The sequence below is a fragment of the Phascolarctos cinereus genome, unplaced genomic scaffold, assembly GCF_003287225.1.
Source record: "Phascolarctos cinereus isolate Bilbo 61053 unplaced genomic scaffold, phaCin_HiC Scaffold_3;HRSCAF=262, whole genome shotgun sequence".
NCBI lineage: Eukaryota > Metazoa > Chordata > Mammalia > Diprotodontia > Phascolarctidae > Phascolarctos > Phascolarctos cinereus.
Genome location: NW_027555736.1, coordinates 225,315,966 through 225,331,817, shown reverse-complemented (window position 1 = coordinate 225,331,817; position 15,852 = coordinate 225,315,966). Strand labels below are relative to the sequence as shown.

Sequence of the window (15,852 nt, the reverse complement as noted above, 5' to 3'; positions counted from 1 at the left end):
AAAAAAAGTAGGAACAATGGGTGGAAATTATATTGAGACACATTGAGACTGATGTAAGGAAAAAACTGCTAATGATTTAAGTTATCCAAAAGTATCTTGGGAGTTAGTGAGATTCCGTTCACTGGAGAGCTTCAAGAGGAGACTTGTTCAGCCATTTTTCAGTTATGTCCAACTCTTTGTGACACCATTTGAGGTTTTCTTGGCAAAGTTACTGTAGTGGCTTATCATTTCTTTTTTTTTTTTTAGCTCTTTTTAGAGATGAGGAAACTGAGGCAAACAGGGTTAAGTGACTTGCCCAGAGTCACTCAGCTAGTAAGTGTCTGAGGCCAGATTTGAACTCAGGAAGAGGAGTCTTCCTGACTCAGCACTCTATCCACAGCTCCACCTAGTTGCATTAAAGGAGACTAGATAGCCATTTTCTTTTTGAGATGTTGTAGATGGGATTCCAGATCTAGTAGGGGTTACATGAGAAGTCTCTGAGGTCTCTTCTAATTGACATGCCAACATGGCACATCTTTTATTCCTGTGTCCAATAAATGATTTTCTTGTTATAATTCTGTGGTGCATAAAATGCCTTTTTTTAATTCAAAAGATACAAATCTACTTTTTAATGTCAAGAGCCCCACACCACTTAAGGATCTTATCAATCATTCCAATGATTCAGATAATTTCTTCTTTTTCTCTTGCCTTACTGTGTCCTGTTCGCACTCTCTTGACATTGGTGAAGGTTTCTCTCTTCCACCTCAGATTATTCTTTTCCATTGGCTCTCACTTCTTGCTTGGATCATTTCTTTCAAGTGGCACAGAGAGGAAAGAGGAGGTCACCACTGCTATACTAGAATGGCATCCAAAAGGCACTTGAATGTGCATATGGAAATATTTTGGAATGGGGTTTGGGTTAGAAGGATTCGGAAAGAGGTTGACCCCTTTCAAAGACAATCAAGGAGAGAGATCAGAAGCCTGGTCCATCTGCTCGTACTAGTAATGCTTAATCTCAGATGGTTCTCTTCACACCTTTTGCTACTCATGGTAGGCACACAATCTCAATACAGTACAAACTTCTGTGGGATCACCTTTTTCCCTAAAAGCAGGACTACCTCCCACTACATATACACATGTACACATGCACACAGACATGCACACACGTGTGTGCACGCACACACACACACACACACACACACACAGAGTACACAGTAGATGGAGGCCACTGACCTTAAAATTTAGTCTAAAAGTAGAAGAAATACTTGTTGAGGTTTACTTTGAACTGGATGATTTCCAGGGTCCCATCCAATTCTGAAATTCTGTGGTCCTTAGTACAAGGTAGAGTCTCTATAGGAATGCCCTCTCAACAACGAGGGAGCCAATGGCCATTAGAAAGAATTCATGCTATCTAAAAATCTTTCTAGTTTACTTTCCTGATTACACCAACAGGACTTTGCTTGGCATTTTCCTCCATTTCCAAAGGCCTTGCCCCCTATTTTACTCTGTCTGTATCCTTCTCCCTCCTCTTCTGCCACCTCCTCAACTCAATGGTCTATCGATTCCTTTCCCTTCTGCCCCCTACTCCTCTTTCTCTTCCTTCCGCCTGTCTGCCTTCTACTCCCCCCCAACCCCTATCCCCAATCCAACATATTCCAATACCTGCTGATTGGTATCTGTTAATTAATGTAGCCTGAGGCCTTTCTCCTCTTCAGTGGCCTGATAAGGAAAATTGGATGTCCATCCCTAGATTCTCCATTATCGCTTCCCACCTCCCCTGGCAACTATAGGCATGCATACATCCTCTCACACTAACAGCATTGTGATAAATACATAATCACCTGCCCCTCTCCTTGCTACTGCATCTTTGGCTGAGATAACACATATATCAAAACCCAAAGCATGGCCAGTCAATATAGCAATCATCAGCTCTTTTGTTAATTGCTGACTTGATAACAAGGAACATCAAATGATCATTGAAGGCCTGGGCTCCGCAGACCCAGCTTGCCGGCATAAGGGTGCTCAGACAAGGAGGATGCTGGGAAGTCTGTATAATTCATTCCTTGAGTATGAGTCTCTGCTACAAGGCGCCCTGAAGAAATTTGAGCAAAGGAATGCTAGGAAGCAATGTGGTATGGTGGAAAGAGCATTGAAGGATTGACTCCTATGTGACCCAAAGTAATCCATCTATCAAGTCAGTTAACTTATAAGGGCCTCAGTTTCCTCTTCTGTCAAGTGAAGGTGATTGGACTAAATGGCCTCTAAGATCCTTTCTAGCTCTAACATTCTGTGATTCCCTTTTGGGGAACAGGAAAAGTCCATTTATAGAAAAGATCCATTTAGAGAAGGGCTAGTGACAGGCCAGGGTACAGGGCATGGGAGGTACAGGAAAAAAATAGATGAGGGTAAGAGCCAAAGACATTTGAAAGAAAAAGTCTGCAAATACCCCTGTGAAGTCCATAATTTAACTTCCCTAGAAGCAACTAAAGCACACACAAGGTCTGTTTTATCTAATCAGCATTTGCTGTGATCAGAGCCCTAAAGTACTGGCCGGTACAGTGGATAGACTACTGACTCTGGAGTGGGGAAGACTTGAGACACTTATTAAATGTATGACTCTGGGCAAGCTGTTTAACCTCGATCTGCTTAGTTTTCTTATCTGTAAAACGGAGATCCTAATAGCACCTACCTCTCAGGGTTTTTGTGAGTATCAAAAAAAGAATTTGCAAAATGATTTCAAATATTTGTAAAACACTGTAGAAATGCTGACTATTATTATTGTTGGGGCAGTGGAGAGGTAGGAGTTGGCAAGAGAAAGAAATAGTGTGGATTATCTAAGACAATCCATGGATCATCAAAGAATACCAACATCAGCTATATTTGGTTTTGGCCAATGTTTTATGAAATCTTTTGGCCCTAGACTTTCTCTTCCTAATTTTATCTTGTCAAGGTTAATATTCAAAGGAGTCTGTGTCCTCTGAGTACACAGTGACTGGAAGAAAACTCAAAGCATGGGGATGAGGGTCTGAGGGCAGCAATCTAAAAGTCTGTGGGTCATGGGAGAAACTAGCCTGAGATTGAGCCTGGCTAGTAGACTGATGATGGAATGATGCATGGAATCATAGAAGTATAACATGAGATGCATATTCAGGTCAAATTGAAAATATTATATTCATTGTACACACTCAGACATAGAAGCAGAAGACTGTCAAATGCTGAAAGGGACTTGGTGGTAATCTGCTCCCACCTGGTCATGTTCTAGATAAGAAACTGAAAACCTGAGAAAAGAAGTGACTCACCGAGATCATATAACAAGGGTGTGGCAAAGTCAGGACAATTCTATTCAATTCAACAAACAGTTCTCCAGCATCATCCATGTGCAGAAAGAACACCTCTCCCAAACTAGACCAAAACCCAGTTCTCCTTTACTCCTAGTTTAGAGTAGCACCACATAGATAGGTGGTGCAGTGGTTAGAGCACTGGGCCTGGAGTCAGGAAAATTCATCTTAAAGAGTTCAAATTCAGCCTCAGACACTTACTAGCTATGTGACCCTGGGCAAGTCACTGAGCTCTGTTGGCCTCAGTTTCCTCATCTGTAAAATGAGCTAGAGAAGGAAATGGCAAACAATTCCAGTATCTTTGCCAGGAAACCCCAAATGGGGTCATGAAGAGTCAGAAACAAAGAAAAACGATTGAAAGAGACCGTAGCACCAGCATTTATATTCAGGAGAATTCTGCCTTTTCTTCCCAAAGTGTAAGACTTAATCACTTTGCCATTCCTTAACTACCTCAAAAACTTTCTCCTTTTTTGTCACTCTTCCTTTGGCCACAGAACCCATAGCCTCAACTTCAAAAATCAATCAACCCATCGATTAGCCATATACCATATACTGTGCTAGGTGATGGGAATACAAAGACAAAAATGGAAAAGGACCCTCCCTCAAGGACCTTGCATCCTATTGATAGAGACAACACATATGTAAACCTCTCTCTGCCTCAGTTTCCTCATCTGTAAAATGAGAATAATAATAGAACCTACCTCATAGGGTTGCTGTGAAGAGAAACTGACATGATATTTGTGAAGTGCTTTATAAATTGTAAAGTGGTATATATACATGCTATTATTATTATTATCATTATTTAAGTATGTATGAAATAAATACAAAATAAATACAAGATAGTCTGGAAAGAAATCTTATTGAGGATGGATTAGAGAGAGGAGAGGCTTGAGGTAGGAAGACAAATTAGGAAGCTATTGCAGTGAACCAGAAGAAAGGGGATGGGACTCTGGCCTAGGATAGCATATGGGAGTGGAGAGAAGAGGATGGATGGGAGAGATGTTATGAGGGTAGAATTGATGAGACTTGACAGCTGATGGGATATTGTGGGAGGGGTGAAGGAAAGGGAAGAATGGAGGATGATGGCACCAAAGTTCCAAGCCTGAGTGACTGGAAGAATGGTGGCACCATTAACAGAAATCTAGGAAGAAGGTAAGTGTTTTTATTGAAGAAAGGAGGGGATGTGTTTTGTTTTAGACCAGCCAAGTTTAGCTTTAAGGGAATTTTCAGCTGCAAATCTAAAATAATCTTCACCCCCTCAGTATTATAGGAACGGATTGAAAGAAACCAAAAAACAAACAGATGTACAAGTTCTTCATAAAGCCAGATCTAGATCATAGATATAGAGTGGAAGGAAGGGACCTTAGAGGTCATCTTATCCAAACTCTCATTTTGCAGAGAAGGGAAACTCAGGTCTGGGGAGGTTAAGTAACTTGCCCACAGTCACACAGGTACTAAGTGACAGAGAATATTTGAACTCAGGTCCCATGGTTGAAAGTTCAGTACTTTTCCTCTTGCATCGTGCTATTCATTCAACACAAATGAAATTCCACGGAGAAGCCTAAGAACTGAGTAAGAACAAAAGATCTAAGCACTGCTTCAGTACCGTCAGACAAGTCCAGAAATGAAGGAGCAAGTAGCAGGAAGGAGCAATGCAGTCATTTAAAATCTCCAACTGTCAGTTTACTTTTGATTGTCCTCTACCCAACATATTCCCATGATGCTAGACAATCATATGCCACTTAGAAATGGTCTTTCAGTAGTGATGTAACATCATCAGTAGGAGCTGAGATTAGGAACAGGGTAGAGATGGGTCTTAGACCAAAGGATTTTGAGCTGGAAGAGACCCTTAAAAATCACTTAGTTCACCCTCTTTGTTTTATAGTATAAAGAAATGGAGGCCCAACAACATTATGGCTTGCCCAAGGTTAATAAGTGCAAAAATTGGATTTGAACCCTGAGACTCTTTGACTGCAAATCTAGTGTATTCGCTACTGTATCATGCTGCCTCTTAATACTTATCATTCCCATTTTGCAGATGGGGAAACTGAAGAGGCTGTGACCAACAGCCACAAAGTGGCAGAGTTGACATTTAAACTCAGGTCTCCTTAATCATACAGATTCATACAAAATCTTGGAGGTAGAAGGGGCCACAGTGACCCTGTAGCCACTTCTGTACCTAAACAAGAATCTCTTCTACAAATAACCAATGAGGAAGGAGCTTCCTCCCAAATCAGCCCATTCCATTTTTGGATAGCTCTAATTGTTTGAACACTTTTTCCTTGAATCAAGTCTAATTTGCCTCTTTGCAATTTCTGCCCATTCATTACTCCTGATTTTGCCCTATATCCAATACTATTGCTTTTCACACCATGGTAGGCTGTTTGGTAGCTGGCTGGCACCATCCTCCCCTTTACCTTCCTAGAAAAGCATTGGCTACATTAGAGACCACTGGGCAAATGCTTCTCTCCCTTACCTTAGTTTGACCAGGATCTTGTGTTTTGGCTTTCTTGCTCTTCTAAACCAGGGTTCTCAAACCTCTCCCTGGGAGACCAGATGAGCCTGCTGCAGAGTGCCTGGATGGAGATCCTCATCCTGGGCATTGTGTACCGCTCCTTACCTTATGATGACAAATTGGTGTACGCCGAGGACTACATCATGGATGAGGAGCACTCCCGCCTCACGGGACTGCTCGAGCTCTACTTGGCCATCCTGCAGTTGGTGCGCAGGTACAAGAAGCTCAAGGTAGAGAAAGAAGAGTTTGTGACCCTCAAGGCCCTCGCCCTCGCCAACTCAGGTAATGGTCCATGCTACGTTTGCACCAGCCAGGGAGACCCTTGGGGCAGGGGAAACTGGAGGAGATGGACAACAGCATCAGCTTAGATTCTAGAACACAGCTCTTGGGTCCTGGAATCTTGAGTCCTTGAGTGAACTAGACAGTCTAGGCTATCAACAATGCCTGAAGTCAAGTCTCCTCCTTCTCAGAGGAGGAGTGAAATTAACTAGCGAGGGCTGTGGAGACATAAGGGTAGGATGCAGTCACCTTTCTATGATTTCAACTAAGGTAAAGGGATTAAAATAATAATTATCATAGCTTCTTTTTCTAGTATTTGACAATTTACAAAGTACCTTTCTCCCAACAACCCTGTGAGGTAAATATAATGAACATTATTATTATTGTCTTCATTTTACATATGAGGGAAATGAGGCTTGGGAAGATGGACTGATTTTTCTTATGGTCACATAGCTATAGTAAGAGGCAGACCCAGACTAGAACCCAGACCTTCTGGCACCTAGTTTAGAAAATGCTATCCGTATTACACTATGTATCAGAATACATGATGACTTTTTGATAGGTGGTAGATTTACCGTCCTAATTATTTCACTTAGTGTAGCATTAAAACAACTTTACATTTCATTTCCTGAGAGTACTTAAGCAGAAAGCTAGACAATGGAGAGTGGGAAGAGGAATGATGTAGCCTCCAGGAGGGTACTGGGCAGTGTGGGCAAATCAACTTGCAATTAAAAAGATACAGATCACATCATCTGAGTTGAAAGGAGGTCTCAGAGCACATCTCCTCTAACTCATACCTGGGCAGGGAGCGTTTCTACAATATCCTCCCTGACCTCTCTAAAACTTTTAATACCATTGGCTAAACTTTACTCCTTGATCAACTCTATCCTCCTGACTTCTGTGATACTGCGTCTTTCAGCTTGGCTTACGTATCTAAATACTCTTTTTGTTCTATTTTCATCTCCTAGTGTTTTTTTTTTAAATTTTCAACAAGAGGTTCTATTCCATCATTCAGTTCCATGCCTTTCCTTGAGGGCCCTGAATTAACAAAGGACTCTACCCCCAGAGATCACCCAATCTGGTTTTGGACAGTTGTCATTCTTAGCTTCTATTTCACAAATATCTGGTGCAAACATAGAGACGTTAGGAGTCTGACTTTAGTGGGAAGAAACAAATCAGGTGGAAAAAGCCACCTTCTAACAGAAATAGCCTTCAGATTGTACCCTAACTCAATATTGGAGTTATATGTGTTTATTCTACCCCCTCAATAGCTATGATGTGAGGTAGAATGTGAGACTACTAGATTAATTTCCATGAGAGCAGAGAGCATGTCTGCTTTAAACTTTGTATCTCCCCTAAGCTCTGTACATAGTTACACATTTAATAATATTTGATGAATGAATAAAGAAATGAAAGTGCAATGGATGTTATGTAATCTTAATGGGCCCTCACTGTTACATGGCAATTGTTTTGTTGTTCCATTACAATCCCTAAAGCAGCTTTTACAAACTTCTTTCTTAAAGCTCCCTGCATCTTCCACAGTCCCCTCTCTTTTATCAAATGTTTTTTATCAACCATTTTACTGAGAAAATCGAGGCCATCTATCTTGGATTCCTTTGTCTCCTCTAATCCATACCTCAGTGGATAAAGTGATGGGTCTGGAGTCAGAAAGAACTGAGTTCAAATCTGGCTGTAGACACTAATAGCTGTGTGATCCTGGGCACTTAATTTTTGTCTGCCTCTGTTTCCTCTACTGTAAAAATGGGGATAATAATAGCCCTTACCTCCTAGAGTTTTTGTGAGGCTCGGATGAGATAATATTCATAGCATAGTGCCAAATATATAGTAGGCACTTAATAAATGCTCGTTCCCTTCCCTTTCCCAACCCCGTTTCCTTCTCTGAGGAAGAGGTGGCCCTTCTTGTCAGCTATTGCTACTTTGATCCTACCCTCTCTCTCTTTTCTGGAACCTTTCTCAGCAATCATCCCATCCCATACTGTATCATCTTCTGCATTTCTCTTTCTGTTCTTTCCTTACTCCCCACAAGTATCTTCAGCTCTTCTCCCGTGTTTGCCATCCTTGCATCAGCTCTTTTCCCATCTTCACTCAACCTTGCCGTCCCTTTCACAGCCACATTCCTAGAAAAGCTGTCCACTTTTACCAACTCTGATTCTTCACTATTCATTTTCACTCCTTATTAGGGTTCTGTTCTGAAACTGCTCTCTCCAAGGTCACCAATGATCTTTTAATTGCCAGGGCCAAAACCCCTGTTCTCAGCACATATCATTCCTGACCTCTGAAACTTTTGATACTACTGACCAAACTCTACTCCTTGATCAACTCTATCCTATTGATGTCAGTGATACTGCCCCCTTCTGCTTCACTTACCTATCTAACCACTCTTTTTCAGTATTCTGACTTATTATCAATTTCTTCTTCCCTTAGTCTGGCTGGCTTTAAGTTTCTTTCAGGGACCCTTTTCTCACTCTATCTTCTTTCCCTTAGCGATTACATCAGATTTAATGAGTTCGGTTATAATCACTACACAAATGGCTTTTGAATTTATAAATATAGCCCTATTTTTTTTCTTTTGTCTTCAAGCCCAGTATTATCAACTGCCCTGCTGGATATATCCATTTGAATACTCCAACAGCATTTCAAACATGCCCTCAAATAATTTGTCAACTTCCTTCTTAAATCTACCCCTAAATTTCTGTTGATGGTACAACCACCCTCACAGTCACCCAGGATCAAATAAAGTAATATTTGTGAAATGCTCAGCACAGTGCTTGGGTGCTTAATAAATGTTTGTTTCCTTCCCTTCCCTCCCTTTTTCTCCACTCCCCTCCTGTCCCCCTTTCCCTTGGAGTCATCTTCTAGTCTTTATTTTCCCTCACTGCCTCAGCCAAACAGTGGCCAAGTTCTGTTAACTTTATTTCCTCAACATTCTTAACATCTACACCCCTTTCTTCTCTCCCATGGTCCTTTCCCTAGTTCAGCCCTCATCATATCTTGATTAGACTATTTTAATAGCTTTCTAAGTAGTCTACCTGCCTCCAATCTCTCCTCGCTACAATGCATCTTTTATATTGGCCACTTCCAAAGTAACCTTCATAACACACAGGTCTATCACCCCTTGCTTAAAATCCTTCAGTGATTCTCTACTGCCTTTAGGATAGAACAGTCAGTCAACAAGCATTTATTAATTGCCTGATGTGCCAGGCAAAGTGCTAAGCTCTAGACACTGTGCGTGATATTTAAGGCTCTCTGTGGTATGGCTCTAACTTAATATTCCAGCTTCATCTCACAAATACTCTTCTGCGTGAACTCTACTTATCAGTCAAACTGGACAATTAGCTGTTCTCTGAATGTGTCATTCCATCTCTGACTCTGTGCAGTTATGAAAGCTGTCCCCCATGCACTCCCTTCCTATCTCAGCCACTAGAAGACCTTATCTTCCTTCAAGAATCATCTCAGGTGTCTCCTCCTTATGAAACCTTCTTCCTCCCCAGTTGTTACTTCTATTTTCCTCTCAAATTACCTTATATACCCTTATCTATAGATATGTTGCACCTCCCCAGTTGTTACTTCTCTTTTCCTTCTCAAATTACTCTATATTTCCACAGAGCTCTCTGTCTCTTTCTCTTGTTCTCACTCTCTCTCTTTCTCTCGTTCTCTCTCTGTCTCATTACTTCTCTTTTCCTCCTCAAATTACCTTATATTTTCATAGATTTCTCTCTCTCTGTCAGTCTCTCTCTTTCTCTCTCTCTCCCTCCCTCCTTCTCCCTTCTCTTTCTCTCTCCCTCTCTCTTTCTCTACACACACACACACACACACACACACACACACACACACACACACACACACAGTGTTCTACTCCTTCTCAACAGAGTGTAATCTCCTTGAGTGTAGCTTCCTACATAATTTTATCTTTGTATCTCTGGCACCTAACATAGCATTTTGATCACAGTCAGTTCTTAATAAATATTTGGTTGAATTGAAAGTGCTGATGAGAGATGGGAGAAAGGAGCCATAATTTCTTGCTTAGGGTGGATGGGGGTAGGAAGGGAAACTAGAGAAGGCTTCATAGCTGCAGTGATGTTAGAGCTAGACTGGGTCTTAAAAGGTTGGTAGGATTTCAATATGTATTGATGGGTTGGGAGAGCATTTCAGATGGAAAATTAGAATTAGCAAAGGCATACAGGTATAGAGAATAGGGATGTTCAAGGGATGATGAGTACTCAGGTGTGCAATCCTCTTTTTGTGTTCTACTGTGTATATAAAAATGCATATTTTATTTGGAATTTGCTTAGTTTGAGATAAAAACATTAAAAATAAAAGAAAAAAGAATAAAAATGGTGAGTAATCAGTTTGGATGGAACTTAGGGTATACGTAGAGGGGAGTGAGAAATAGAGTTGGAAAAGCAGATTAGTACTAAATTATAAAAGGTCTTAAGTTTGAATTTTGCAATGGGAGTCACTAAAGACTTCAGAAAGGGAATGATGTGGTTAGAACTCTGCTTCAGGAAGATTAATCTCACCACAGTGTGTTCGGGGCACAAAGGGAGTAGAGGCAGAATGACAAATCAGGACAAGCTATTGAACAGGTATGGAGGGCCTGCCCTGCTAGGGGTAGTAGCAGTAGAAAAGAATGAGGGAAATATTGTGGAGTTAGAAGTAGTAGGGCAGTACAGGCTATCAATGCCCTCTTCATTTTGCTTGGTTCATGAGGTATTTGGGGCTTGTTTCTTTAGGAGCCGAGATGCAGGTAGAGGAGAGTGCTGGGTTCCATGATGGCTATTGTGGCCAAGGATCCCCTGGGAACTCTGCTGGCCTCTGTTCGCCCTGCGCTACTGCAGTCCCAAAGTTCCCTGACAGCAGTAAAAATTCATAGTCATTGATTTTGTAATTAACAGTTTATCAATGCCATCAATACAGACTTGCTGATGGATTGCAAAGAAATTAATCCTGCAAAGTTTTTTTTTTTTAAGACAGCTGCCAATTTCATTCTCCTTTATGGGGGCAGGGTGGGGGAGTGAGGATGGGAAAAAGAAAGGTAGATAGCAGTTGGGAATCCAGGGGATAAGACAGTGGTTCTGTACGGCCACTTGCTGGCACTGTTCCAAATAGCCTCTGGTCAGGTGCAATGGAGATCTCTTTATAACCTGCCAAGAGAGCAAGAATGGAAGGATGTACTTGATCTAACATATGACAAAGGCTGGCCCCTCGCTGGTTGCTGAACAACATTTCCCCTGACCTACACTTTTCTAGCAAGGACGATGGGGCCAGTTACACTCAACCTAGAAAATAGCACCATTACCATGCCAGGTAAATCAGATTCTGCCACCCCTCAGAAAACAAGACAAGAATCTAAGGATACAAGGATAAGGATAAGAATCTAAGGATATATATCATGTGATTCTCCTAACTAACCCCCTCCCCAAAGTCAGAGGCAGAAGTTTAGGCTAATAAGAGACTTCTGGGACAGAGAGGAATCTTGGTAAGTCATACAGAATCACACCGAACCTCAGAGTAGGAAGGGACTCATAGAGGTCATCTAGTTTAACTCATACCTGAAAAAAAAAACCTTGATTCTGTTTTTCTCTACAACATACCTGACCAATAGTCATCCAGCCTTTGCTGAAAAGTTTCAAATGGTGGGGGTGGCGGGGGCGGGGGGGAGACCCACTCCTTCCTGAGGCAGCTTATTCCACTTTGGGGTACCTCTAATTCCCAGAAGGTCTCTCCTTCCACCAAATCTAAATCTTCCTCCCTGCAGCTGTGACCTAGTTCCTACTTCCTCCTTATGTAACCCAAAAGGTCATATCGAATCCCTCTTCCCCACAACAGCCCTTCAAAGAGTTGAAGACAGAGATCATTCCCACTTCAATCTTTTCTTCTCTGGGCTAAATATTTCCAGTTCTTTCAACTGATTTTCCTGTATCATGAACTCAAGGCACTTTACCCTTTATCTGCCCTTCTGTGAACATGGTCTAAGTTCATCAGATCTTTGGCCATATTTGAGTTTGAATCTACCCAGAAATTGTTCCTTATTTTTTTCTTTTTTAAAAACCTCAAAAGGAGGGGGGGAGGGGTTCTTCTGGCTTTCCTTTCCCTTCCCTTATTCCAATAATTCAACTTCAGGAAGTTCCAATGACACCTTCTTTGGGACCCACAGTTTAAGAAGTGCTGAAGGGGCCACAAGTGGAAAAAGTTTAAGAAGCCCTTCAGTACATCTGTGCCCCTGGGTGAAGGTGAGAAGATAGAGATATTGGGGTATCCATTCGTTCATTCAATATATATTATTAGGTGCCCACTACATGGAAGGCGCTATATTCAGTGCTGTGGAGAATACAGAGATGAACAAGATACAGTTTCCCTCCTAAGAAACTTACCATCTAGTGGATTTTTGAAGGGCAGAAGCCTAGGATGTTAGTTTCATAATATTATTTCATTTCCTCGGAAACTGAAGCATATGTTTTGAAAATCTACATGTTTACCGCACAATTCTCCATATCACAGCATGAGATCTGACCAGTTATGGATTTTAAAAATGGAAATTTCTATATTTCAAAAAGAAAAGCTCGAATATTCCTGCCTGTCTCTTTCTACCCTTTTAAGTAAAAATGTTTTCCCTTCTCTAACTCTGGGACCTCTCCAGGCCTAAGCCTAGGCCCAAGTCTCTCTCACACTCTGGGGGACACTAGTACAGGCATGAAATAGGCAAAATGAAGACTTTATAGGGTCAAGGAAGGAGAACCAACACGCTGATCAGTACTGGGCCATCAGTGTTTCCTTCCTCCAAGATTTACCTCAGCCCAGGGGCCAGGCTGTCCGGGTAGTACCACCCTACCCACAGGTTTCTCTGCCACAATAATATTTGTAAAGCACTTAGCTCAGTGCCTGGGACATAGGAGGTGCTGAACAAATATTCGTTTCCTTCTTTCCTTCCACAAGCCCAAGTAACTCAAAACACCCAAGAATTCCAATACCAGCTACAGTTGGGTTTGATCAGTGTTTCATGAAATGTTTTGGCAATAGACTTTGCCTGCCTCATTTCGTCTTGCCAGGGTATTCTGCTCCCTATGAAGTACCAGAGGGATATCACAGAGAGTCAGTCTGATTCTAGTTTCTTTCACCTTCAGTGAACTTCTTGCCTCCCACATCATGTGTACATTTATCTATATATATAACATATCTGCATATATCGATATATGTTTATATATATGTATATATATATATATATATATATATATATATATGCACACACATGCTATTTCTTCTCATAGAATGTAAGGATCTTGAGGAGGCTTACATTTCATTATTTCATTTTTGTCTTTATATTCCTAGACTCTAGAACTGTGCTTTAGACATAGTAGGCCTTATTAAATGTTTGCTGATTGATTGAAGTGCTAATGAACTCCCAAGCATGTGTTCTGATGTAATATAATAATTATTATTATATTATTGCATATTATAATATATGATATATGTGAGATATTTATAATAGCATGTAGCAAAGTATAATGTATATATTATATGTGATATATTATAATACAGCATATGTTTATAATATATATTTTATATTTATGATATATAACACAATTCATTATATATTATAATATAGTTATAATGTGTATGTATTATAACATAACATAGAACACATGCTCGGGAGTTCATTAGCACCTCAATCAGTTATAATAATAATAGCTAACATTTATATAGTACTTGAAGGTTAGCAAAGCACTTTACAAATATCTCATTTTATCATAACAACTCTGGGAGATGGATGCTATTATTATCCCCATCTTAAAGATGGGGAAACTGAGGCCGATAGTGGTTAAGTGGCTTGCCCAGGTTCACACAACTAGTTTCTGAGGCTGGATTTGATCTTCGATGTTCCTGACTCCAGGTCCAGAGCTCTATCCACTGCACCACCTAGCTGCCTCAAGAGGGATGAGATACAGTGGTAAGAGGTAAAGAGAAGCGAAGTCAGTGTCATAAAGCATATACAAAGCAGGACAGGCATTTATTAATTTCTTACTATATGCAGAGAACTCTACTAAGAACTGGAGATACGAAGACAAACCTTCTAAAAGTTCCTAAATTCTGAGAGCTTGCCTACGTTCTGTGGAGGGGACACAGAGGTGTCAAATGTCAGTTCTTCCTGTGCCTTAATGAGTAATTGAGTGAAAGGCTTTGGTGGTGGAAGACAAAGGGAATGTAGGCACAATTATCCCTTCCATATTGCAGGGCATGGCGCCCCCACGAACTGGAAAATCTGCAAATTTTTGGTCCTCCTTTTGTACAGAGAACTCTGAATTATTCTGGTATTAAAAGATAAAATATGTTGATGTTATACAATAGTATACATATATTTTATGCATTTCTGAGTTTCTAAACTTTTTCTGTGTTGTGTGCTGGCCTTTGCACATCATCTGCAGCTTCTCCAAAACTCCCCCCAAATTCCCATTTAATTTCTTATGCCACGATATATTGAAACCACGATGGGGAAAGTCGTGATGTGGGAGGGATAATTTTAATTGGAGCTAAACCTATATGAGTAGCTATGGGAATTTTATAGCTCTATGCTCAGGGGAATAGTAGGACTTTAATAAAAAAGGTAGGGTGGTATAATAAGAAGATAATTGAATTAGGCATCAGGCAATCTGGTGCCTGATTTAACATAAACTAGCTGTATAACCTTGGCCAAGTAATTTCCTCTCTCTACCAGGCCTCAGCTGTCTCATCTGTAAAAGGAAGAGTTTGGAATAAGTGACGTCTAAAAAAGGTGTCTTCCACCTCAAACAGCCTACTCAAACAGGTTCCTTCAGACTCAAATATCTTATTACATCCCTAAGGTCTCTTCCAGTTCAAATATCCTACGATTCTAATATTTATTTACAGGGGAGTTTTTTCTCCCCCCTTCCACTAGTCATCACAAGCTTGCTTCCTGGCCTTTCTTTTCTTCACAGATTCCATGCACATAGAAGACATGGAAGCCGTGCAAAAGCTTCAAGACCTGCTCCATGAGGCCCTTCAGGACTACGAGCTGAGCCAGCGCCATGAGGAGCCTCGAAGGGCGGGCAAGTTGCTGCTGACCTTGCCCCTGCTACGGCAGACGGCAGCCAAGGCCGTCCAACACTTCTACAGCATCAAACTGCAGGGCAAGGTGCCCATGCACAAACTCTTCCTAGAAATGCTGGAGGCAAAGGTCTGACGGCCCTGGTGCCCACTCCTAGCAAACACACAGACTCCAGCCCACAGACAGACGTGGGGAGGGAGGGAGAAATCAATCCCGTGGCCACTGGCTTTTACCTTCCAATCATTTATTATGGCTAAGAACAAAACCGGAAGAAGTCATTTACCATCTGTTCATCTGTCTGTATGCAGAATCACATGTACAATGGGGAGTGGGGATGTGGGGGGTGGGAGGGGGACGGGCTGGGGTGGAAGAGGGGCTGTTCAGTTCATTTGTGATCTGGTTTTTGGGTTTTTTTTTTTTAGTTGTGCTTCTTACTTCTTGGTGGGCAGCCCGAAGGCCCCTGTCAAGGCCAATTCCTGGGAGGAGATAGGAGATCCCTAGAGGAAGCATTGAAGCTAGCACCTCCAATTAGAAGGCAGCACGTACACTGCCCAGTTCCTACCCTCCTCGTCTTGTCCTTCTGTTGTCCGTGGAGGTACCAGTTATGAGATGAGGGTGGGCAGGGAGAAAGACAAGAATTTTGGGGAAAGTTGTCC

General features: G+C 41.4%; 1 protein-coding gene across 2 annotated transcripts in view; it reads left to right on the top strand.

Annotated features, from left to right (window-relative positions):
- ESRRB (estrogen related receptor beta) overlaps nucleotides 1–15,487 on the top strand; it is a 238,126-nt gene extending 222,639 nt beyond the window's left edge. For both annotated transcript variants that reach the window (XM_020986520.1, XM_078150641.1), the window contains 2 exons: nucleotides 5,845–6,114; nucleotides 15,087–15,487. In XM_020986520.1, coding sequence (XP_020842179.1) covers nucleotides 5,845–6,114; nucleotides 15,087–15,331 — 515 coding nt within the window. In that variant the 3' untranslated portion in view covers nucleotides 15,332–15,487. The remainder of the gene's footprint in view (nucleotides 1–5,844; nucleotides 6,115–15,086) is intronic.
- Nucleotides 15,488–15,852: the final 365 nt, after the last annotated feature.